The following is a 9,987-nucleotide window of genomic DNA, read 5'->3' on the forward strand; positions in this document are numbered from 1 at the left end:
TGTTTCGAATTCGTTGTTATCTTACTCCGTTTCTTCTGCTTTCGTTTCTATACTTTCACTTTCTTCTTGATATATTTGTTATTTTCACTTAAATTTTGTGTTTCCCAAAATTTGATACGTTTTTGTTTGATTTTTAGGTTTTCTGCTCTAATCTCCGTGTATTCAATCATCATTGCGATGTTTGGTACGTTATTGTTCTTAATTTCAGCGTTTTTTTCTCATTATTTAGTACTTTCAGCTTTCAATCACATGTTCTTTAATTTTTTGCTAAATATTCTCAATTACTAGTCGTCTTTATTATTCTTATAATTATTACTTAAAAATATTTTATGTGCATTTACATTCTTATTTCAAGTGATCCGTTTTAGTTTGATTTAATTAAGTTGTCATATTCATATTATTCCAAAATATGCTTGTTGTGATATGGATTGTCTAATTTAGTAAAAGCTGATGGGTGTCATATGCATGTAGCTTCATTTTGTGCCTTACAGCAAGTGTGTTTTTGTTTTACACAATATGTGATATTGTTTTCCAGAATTCTTGATATTGTTTATGGGGGTATGTAACATTGTTCAGTCACTTGTGTGATATTGTTTTTCAACACCATATGTGATATTGTTTACAAAATATGTGATATTGTTTTCTTGAATTTGTGATATTGTTCAGACACCTGTGTGATATTGATTTCTTTCATATCTCTTAAACTTTTTCTTGTTTGTTTACATTGTACTTTTCTTGCCAAATCCTACAAATATTGTTACTTCTTCTTCCAATAATGATATTCATGTGTCTGCAATTATCTCTAAGGATAGTAACGATATTCTTGAGTCTTCAATTACTTCTAGTGTACACATTGAACCAGCTGATGCATCTAGCTCTACTCCACATGTTGAACAACATTCTGTTCCTTCTCGTGTGCATCAACTACTTTTGGACTCCACACCTGGTGCTAGTGAATTGTGGACAAGGAAAGTTGCAGTTGAGTTTCAACCTCATATTGGACAGTTTTTTGGGACGTTTGAAGAAGGTATTAGTTTTTATGGTGTGTATGCAGAAGCATGTGGTTTTGAACCTAGGAAGTCTTCCCAAAAAAGGTATGTTTCTGGTGATGTCCAGTATAAATTTGTTGTTTGTAACCGTGAAGGTTTTAGAGATCGTAAGAGGAAGGCTATTGTTTTAGATAGTGGAGAGGAGCAGGCAACTCCCAAGCCATTTGATATTAGCAACACTAAACTAACTAGGATTGGTTGTACTACTATGATTGAGTTTCGCTATAATGGGGATATGCATGTTGTTTTCCAGTTTCGTGAGTGGCATAATCACCGTCTTTGTTCACTTAGAAATCAACAATTTAAAAAAAAAACACAGTCATCTCCATCTTTACCATAAAAAGTCAATTATTGATCATTCAAGGGTTAATCAAGGCCCAACAATGACATTTAGAAATGTCAAGGAATATGTAGATGGCTATGAGAATGTTGGAGCTCAACTTGTTGATTTTAAGAATTTTGGAAGGGATATCAAATGTTTCATAGGAGACCGGGATGCTCAACTGTTTGTTAACCATTTTGAGGATAAACGTGATACCAATGAAGGTTTTTACTTTGCTTATGAGGTGGATTCTGGGAAATGTTTGGTTCGTGCGTTTTGGTGTGATGCAGAGTCTGGTAGAAACTATGCTTTGTTTGGTGATTACATCACTTATGATCCAACTTACAGTACAAATAAGTATTGTATGGTTTTTACTCCTTTTACTGGTGTAGACCACCACAAAAGGTCAGTTACTTTTGCTGCTGCCTTGCTATTTCATGAGGATGAAGATTCGTTCAAGTGGGTGTTTGAGAAGTTCCTAGATGCTATGGGTCAGCGAGAGCCACACTGTATAATAACTGATCAATGTGCAGGGATAAAGACGGGTATGCGTGCTATCTTCAAACATGCTAGGCGCAGATTTTGCATGTGGCATATCATGCAAAAGCTGACTGATAAGGTTGGGCCTGCAATCTCGAATGAGACTGATTTTGTCAGCCGTTTGAATGCTATTATTTGGGATGCTGAGTTAGAACTTTCTGAATTTGAAGAAAAGTGGTCTCAGTTAGTTAATGAACATAATCTTGAAGGTAATTCCTGGTTGTCAACAATGTTTAGAAAAAGGAGAAAGCTGATCCCAACCTTTTTTCGTGATTTTCCTATGGGTTGTCTACTAAGAACAACTCAACGATCTGAGAGTCAGAATAATTTTTCAAGCATTTTGAAAATGCACATGGTACACTTGTTGAATTCTGGATGAGGTTTCAAAGCGCCATTGATGTCCAGCGCCATACTCAAAAGCAACTTGATAGAGACGATGATTGTATTCTTCCACAATTATCAACTTCTCTTAAGTTGAGCTTCCAAGGTTTATACAAATTCTTCTTTCGCAGATTTTCAACTAGAAGCTACAGCTTCTATTTGTTCCCTTAGTCTTGGTGGCTTCACCCCACCTGTCAACGGTATATAGGTAATTGTTGTAGCTGATGCTAGAACGCAGAAGACCTATCAAGTCGTCTACAATTCTATAACCAACGATGATGAATGTTCTTGCAAGTTGTTCTATAGGAAGGGTATTATTTGTAGACACATTATCTGGGTTTACTCTGGGAAACAAGTTCACACTTTGCCTGATAAGTACATCCTTATGCGGTGGACCAAGAATGCACACAAGATCCCTCTTTATGGTCTACATGGTGAGTTAATGGATGACTTTGATGCCACTGATTTACGAAAGCTGGAGATGTGCAAGTTATGGTTAGAGTTTTACGTGACTAACAGTGTGCTCAAGAATGTGCCTACCAATGACATCACTGATCTTGTTGACACACTGAAGCAATTTAGGGTCAAACTCAATCCGCAATCGGAGTCAATGACCAAAGAGCAGAAGTTGGAGATGCTTCTTGGATGCAGTTCCTCAACTGAGGTGAGGATTCTACCACCTCGTCAGGCAAAGAACAAGGGTAGTGGGAAGAGAATGATCCCCAAAAATCAACAATGCATAGCCAAAGCGGATAAGACTAAAAGGCTTTGCCGTAATTACAAATAAATGGCTCACCATGATAAGCGTAACTATCTTAATGCTTTTGTACCTGATGCTGACAATAAGGTATGCTCACCATGTCAAGTCTCTGTATGAAGGTTTTATATATGGTCTATGGTCCCGAGTTAGAAACAATACCACACGTTATTAGAAATAATATCACACCTTGTACCAAATAGTATCACTATTTCAGGACAACAGAATGTGATATGTTTGTAATGGCCATGAGACATAAATAATTTCACACGTTATTATAAAAAATATCACTGCTTATATAAAATAATATCACCGTTCACTACTACAATTTTAGGCTAAGAGGACGCCTCTTAGAGTACGGTTGAGGACGGAACCGTCTTATACTGGCCAACTAATTTCCCGCTATTAGTGAACAAATAAATAAGACGGTTAAAAAATAGACCCGTCCTCGTTGTAAAAATAACAATCACGGTTGGTCAATATAACCGTCCTCTTACTAATAAGCATCGCGGTTAATTCCTTGAACCGTCTTCTTATTTTTTACTCCGTAATAATAATGGATCAATGTTGATTGATATTCCCACTACTCCTCTATCGTTTGCCTTCCCCTCTTCTTCAAACACAGTACCAAACTACCAACACCTATTCTACCCTACCATAGCCACCTTCAGCGACACGCTACCACCATCGCCTCTCTTGACGCTGTCACCGTCGTGCCTCGTTACCACGATCACCAATCCTCATCAACATCAGTGATCGACTTCTTTCATCTTTTTATCGAGGTACCGAGTTACTCAAGCTTATACTTCTCACAATTTTGCTTATATTGCTCATGATTTTGTTTCGTTTTGAAAGATACGTGCGTCTGATTGATGACGGTCTCACATGTTAGGGTTCTTCGTTCAATCAATTTTAGGGTTTTTTGTTCAATCGATTTTTGGGTTACTTAGGCTTTCCATCTCGTTTTTTTAGCACACATATTATCGTCATTAGATTATTGTTTAATAATCCCGTGTTCCCAATTTATGTTGATTGTTTGTCATCTTTATTTGCAGTGATAAGAGAAGAGGCGTTTCACAGGTTCATTAGGTAAAATTGGTTGTTTATTAAGTATTTTTTATTTTATTTATTTCTAGTTTGCATTTTTAAGTTTTTGAACCTGCAATTTTGAAACTGTCTGTTTTTAACAAATAGCTTTGGAAGAGATTATTTTTGGGTGAAAAATTAAGTAGAGCAATGGGATTGAATGAGCAATTGGTTTAAAACTTCGAGAATCATTATACATACCATCTCTTTTGTGATTCAAAGTTTAAGTCTTGCTTAGTTAAAATTTAAATTCTTCTTTACAGATGATGCTTGAAATTGGATGTTTCTCAGAATACATGCCGAGTATTTTGGGCATCGAGTTTCGCTTACAAGTACTCCTTTCTGTTTTGCAGAGACAATTGTATTCTTTGGGAGTAAAGATACAGAACTACGGGATTCTGTGAAAAGCAAGCGTATTAAATATGGGTTATTAAAACAAATGGAAACTTTATCGACAGTACTCGATGTTCAGGTGAGTCAACTACACCATATTTTACCTTTTGCTGTTGAATGTTGTGTGTCGGAATATAGAAATTTAGCATAGTATGAATTAAAAGTTGACTTCTTTTGCTGTTTTCGGCTGATCTGTATTTAATTCTGAGTTGAATTTTAGACTGTAGTTCCTTTTTTGGCTAAGAGAGGCATGAACTGAATTTCATATTGTAAGGTAAAGTTTCTCTTATGTTTTGGTTAAGACTGAAATCTTAGTTTAAATCCCCTACCCCTTTTTGTTCTAATTTAGTGCTTTTGTGCATCCTTCTCACTATCCCTGTTAATAACTGATTGGCGAGGTAGCACTTCAAGAGTGATGCTAGTTTTATACATACTTCCTTTTATTTGTTCTTTCAACTTAAGTATAATCCTGGACTATAACATTTTTTTGTTGTGCGATGTAAACAAGATGTGGATGATACTTCACTTGTATAAATAGAAAATTGAAATAACTGTTGCATTATTGTGATATTCACTATCAGGGTTATTGTGGATGATACTGCGATAGTACAAATAGTAAATTAAATACCGAGTATGAGATTTGAGATGCATTCTGGCTGGTGTTAAACTCTAGTTTATTGTCAAGGTTGTATTGCATTCCTCTTATTATATGACTTTTTGTATGGCGTGTTGCATTTTTCTTTCCCCCTGTGGATTCCAAGGTGTGGCATTTGTCTGTCTACTTTTTTGTGTTCCAACTATATTCCAGCTTTGACTTTTCATGAACTGTTAAGTTGTTTTCAATGCGGCATACCATTCATCTATGCCACTTCCTCACCTTGCGGGATCACTCGTATTGAAGAGTTTTATTAGCACCATTGGAGTTGATTTCGTGAGTCTCTTTTATCCAAATGTTTGAACACTGAGAGAACTTTTTCTGTTGCCTGCCAGCTTAATTCTCGTATTCTTGTATTAATTGTTGTAGAAAATTAGCACTGTAGAACAAGAAGGAAAGACTATCAAACTTCAAATTGTAAGATTCTTTTCCATCTATATTCTGTAATACCTTCCATAATGAGTGCTTCTTAACATGGCGTATTGATCTCACTCTAAACTAGTGTACTTTTTGTAATTGCGCTTCAGTGGGATGACACTGCTGCACAAGAGCGTTTCAGGACGATCACAGGCAGCTATTATCGTGGGGCACATGGAATTGTTGTAAGTGATTCAGCCACTGATTGTGTTTTGTCTTTGTTTTATTTTAGCCCTTTTCAGTTGGACAATTCTCAAGGTAATTTAAGCTCATAACGTAAGTTTTTCTTTTGCATGTTAGGGTCATCATTTTCTTTAAAATATTTGGTCATTTTCTTGAACGACTTTTTAATTGACTTGGTTACTTATCAAAAACATACTTCCTTCATTTCAATCAATTCTATACATTTGATTAAAATATAACTCACATATATTCAACAAATTTGTATAAATGATTGAAAAAGAGGAAGCATAAAAGCTGACTTAGTCTACTGTTTGGTCTGCTGTTTTACCTTGTTTGAGGGCCTACGCTCGACATGAATGGTTAATAGGCTAGGTTAACTATAATGGGCTAACTATGATGGGCTGTAGAAAGGTCCAATGATTCGAGGAAATAAAGTGTTCAGAATCTATTTTGTTTATTATTAGTAGCAAACTATTCAGCAACCTGTAACTGTAACAGTTAAGTGTGAGTACTCATGACTGCTTTATGGCCGGTGACTGATCATGAAGGTAGTACAATCAAAGGCAGAAATTTTGACGAGGTAGGTTAGGCAAGAGAGTGTTGTATATTTGACTTATGTGTGTGTTAGGTCATTGATTTGTTGGCAATGGGGCTGACAGCTTCCGAACTCTTAACGGTCTATCACTCTAACATGACTTCATAGTCATATTCTTGTATTTAAAGGTTCCATGATTTTGCTTCTATCTTTTCTATTTTTGAAGGATTTAAACTTGGACAGAGGGAAAAATGATCATTCTATTTCTTTCCCATGACTTCAGTAAGCATTCAAAGAAAAACCCCCCCTCCTTTCATTTGTTTATATTGTTTCAATATTTACTTCATTTTATATAAATTACACTTGTTGGTATGTAAATAACTGTAATTGTGTTTTTTGGTTACTTTTTATGTAGTTCATGATTAAAGCTCCAGAGACATGCTCGGTTGAGCAAATTGATGAGGTGCGGGAAATTTGGGCTAAATATGCATTGGTGTTTAAGGCGCAAGTATTTGATGGCAACGTCTAAAGTATTTAGGCCGAACGCTTGGATATTACCTACATCGGATAGTTTATGTGATGGTTTGTGGATGAAGAAACTTGTGTTAGTGCTTGTGTTCAAAAATCAAGTGTCGATAGCTTGTATTTTGGAAGTTCAAACTTATTTGGTTTTGTTTGGTTGGATTTTAGAGTATAATTGTAAGATTTGCTGGTTTTTTTTAAATGTAACCGGATATAATATTTCAGCTATACGACTATTGTCGTGTAGGCTATGAATGAAACAATTTCCTTTTAAAAAATCTGGTTGTGAAAGAGTATGGATCCTTACCAATATTAGTGCAGGCTATATTCAAAAATTCGCGCGAAATTGATTTCAAAAAAAAAAAGTGTAGAAGACGGTTCCTTGACAAAGCGTCATGAAGTTGGCGCAAAAATGGCGCGCGCCATGTAACCAAAACAAGATGGTTGTGACGCGCACCCGTCCTCTTAAAAAACACAAAGAAGACGGTTCATATACACAACCGTCCTCTTTTTAAAAATATAAGAGGACGGTTTGACTTTATGTTAACCGTCCTCGTAGGCAACGAGGACGGGTGAATTAAGGACGGTTTGTTTACGAAGTAAGGACGGTTTTGAACCATCCTCTTTGTCGGTTTTTCTAGTAGTGGTTGTACCTTATTTTTATATTTTCCTAAGGAGTATTAGAAACAATACCACACGTTATTAGAAATAATATCACACATTATACTAAACAATATCACTATTTAAGTATATCAAAATGTTATTGTTTCTTATGGTCGCGAGTGACAAACAATATCATACGTTATTAGAAATAATATCACTCCTTATATAAAACAATATCACTGTATTCATCTTATTTTTGTATTTTTCAGGGGAGTTCTGATGAGGATGATGCTGATGATGGTTGATCGGTCGAAGGATTTGTTGTTGATGGCGCTCATTAATGATAGCAACAGCAAATAGACGACATACTTTATTACTAGTTTATTATATACACCACAAACTTCATTATTAGAGTATAGATTATACGTTACTTTTATATAGAATATACTCGGGTATAATATTGGATCATTTTATTCGTCTCATTTGTCTTATTTTTTGAATTATTGTGATACTGAGAAACAATATCACACTTTATATTTAAAAATTTCACATCTTACTTTAAACAGTATCACTACTTCAGTAGTACTTTTACATGTCTATTTGTTTTAAAAATTTTACGACTTGTTTTTTGTGTGTTGTCAAAGTACATCACACCCAGTGTGTAGAAATATCACTAACTGTGGAACAATATCACAAACGTCAAATTAAAATGTCGCAGTTCATAATAAACAATATCACATTATTGTTATTTACAATTATTATAACACAATATCAGCCTGTGTACAGAACAATATCATTGTGGGAAATAAATCTGTATACTTCCCTTAAACTAGAAGGATTATAACGATTTAATAAAGATGATCAATGGTCATAAAATAAAATACATAAACATAAGTAAAAAGATTTAGAATTAACCTTCGGTCCTAGCAAATATGGCCTAAGAACAATATCAAAATTGATATTCGCCTATTAGTTGCACCCAAGATGATCTGAGATATGCCCTTTGATTATGCTAGAAATCAATCTAAAATTTTCTGTAAAATTTAATTGTCTTTGTGTTCTTATGATGAGAAAGAGGAGGCCAGGTCAAGAAAAAGTATTAGGGTAGAAATAATTCTCTACCTTTCTTTTTATACAGACCGAAACTTGGAGTCAATTAGGAAAAGAAAAACATTCCCTAATTTCGGCCAAGTGAACCGAAATAAGGAGTATTTTTCTCCTTATTTTGGTCTTTCCAAAAATATATAAAGTGTGTTAAATTGCCATCTAGTGAGGATCGAACCCATGACCTCTTGGCTTGTGTACCCTCACTATTACCACTATGACACATTCAACTTGTTGATATTAAATACAACTGATTATATTTAACTACGAATTAACAGATTAATTCGTCCAAACTAACCTTATATATATTTAATTTAAATATAACTTATTATATTTAATTTACGAATTGACAGTTAATTCGTCTCAACTTAATATTATTTAATTTTCATTAAATAATTATCTTATCAACACATTGACTAACTTTTTAGTCATTTTGGGCATCAATGTAATTATATTTCTATAACCACATTTCTCAAACACGTCCTATAGGTGTGACCTTTAGGGACCAGTTATTAGGTAAACGTTAATCAACTGATTAAATATACGAAGTATACCCTTGTGAACCTGTAAGAGATTTACAAATGTTATCACACTAATTTGTGGAGGACACCAGCTCCAACAAACTCCCACTTGTCCTCACAAGTGTGTGTGCGATAACCGATTCTCATATCCTATAAAATTTCTCCCACTCAATGTAAAACAATTTGCAAATCCGAATTCACAAAGGTCGTATATTACAAGCGATCTGTATCAAGTGTGGTTTTCCCGACTAGAGAGTAACGTAACTGATAAACGAATCAACATTCGAGCATGGCTATGCATTTCAGTTACAACTCCTCGAGTGGCCCTGAGAAATAACTATACCTGATAAGGGTTGGATATTTTCTTCAACTCGAATCCTGCAGATTTAAGCACGATGAAAATGACCCAGGAAAAATCTACTTAGCCCCGATTCACGGTGAGACCGTGAGAAAGAAACCAAAGTCACCCAAAAACTGCCTTAATCTCAAGAGACAGCTGATAGTCAAAAGAATCAACTCTAGGAACATAATGGATGTCCTATCCACGACCTGGCACCGAATGTTTTTAAACATTTAGGACTCCATTACGTTGTCACAAAAAGTTGTCCTATGAGGTATCGTCATAATCTCGTATATGTGATCGATTAGTCAACCGTTTAACTTATGGCTCGTTGAACCCACCATCAATCGACTGCACAATATAATAGCCGGAGTTATCATCTCACATTGGCGATTACGGTCCAAAACAAATATAATGTAATTCAGTTCACTTTGTGGCGTTCAATGTTGTCAGTACAATCCACATGAAAAACAAAATATTATATATATAAAACGATATAGTTATAAATAATATATGAAAAAGATAATGTATCAAATCCATAATCAAGTACTACAACTCTGGAACATGTTTAATTCCCAT

General features: G+C 34.9%; 1 protein-coding gene and 2 long non-coding RNA genes across 5 annotated transcripts; all 3 read left to right on the plus strand.

Moving 5' to 3' along the window:
* The first annotated feature begins 1,432 nt into the window (after window positions 1-1,432).
* On the plus strand, window positions 1,433-3,079 carry LOC141632186 (protein FAR1-RELATED SEQUENCE 5-like). The gene is made up of 2 exons (XM_074444753.1): window positions 1,433-2,120; window positions 2,514-3,079. The coding sequence occupies exons 1-2, from the start codon at window positions 1,433-1,435 to the stop codon at window positions 3,077-3,079; spliced, it is 1,254 nt and encodes a 417-aa protein (XP_074300854.1).
* Window positions 3,080-3,557: 478 nt separating this feature from the next.
* On the plus strand, window positions 3,558-5,400 carry LOC141631722 (uncharacterized). The gene is made up of 4 exons (XR_012537695.1): window positions 3,558-3,831; window positions 4,105-4,138; window positions 4,489-4,607; window positions 4,749-5,400. It is a non-coding gene; the product is annotated as an uncharacterized LOC141631722 (long non-coding RNA).
* A 5-nt stretch (window positions 5,401-5,405) lies between these two features.
* Window positions 5,406-7,068, plus strand: LOC141631723 (uncharacterized). Of its 3 annotated transcripts, XR_012537697.1 has the most exons (4): window positions 5,406-5,459; window positions 5,553-5,600; window positions 5,711-5,785; window positions 6,734-7,068. It is a non-coding gene; the product is annotated as an uncharacterized LOC141631723 (long non-coding RNA). The 3 variants fall into 3 exon arrangements; XR_012537698.1 differs by having other exon boundaries at window positions 5,553-6,600; XR_012537696.1 differs by having other exon boundaries at window positions 5,553-5,785.
* Window positions 7,069-9,987: the final 2,919 nt, after the last annotated feature.

This window comes from Silene latifolia, chromosome Y (genome assembly GCF_048544455.1).
Source record: "Silene latifolia isolate original U9 population chromosome Y, ASM4854445v1, whole genome shotgun sequence".
Classification (NCBI taxonomy): domain Eukaryota; kingdom Viridiplantae; phylum Streptophyta; class Magnoliopsida; order Caryophyllales; family Caryophyllaceae; genus Silene; species Silene latifolia.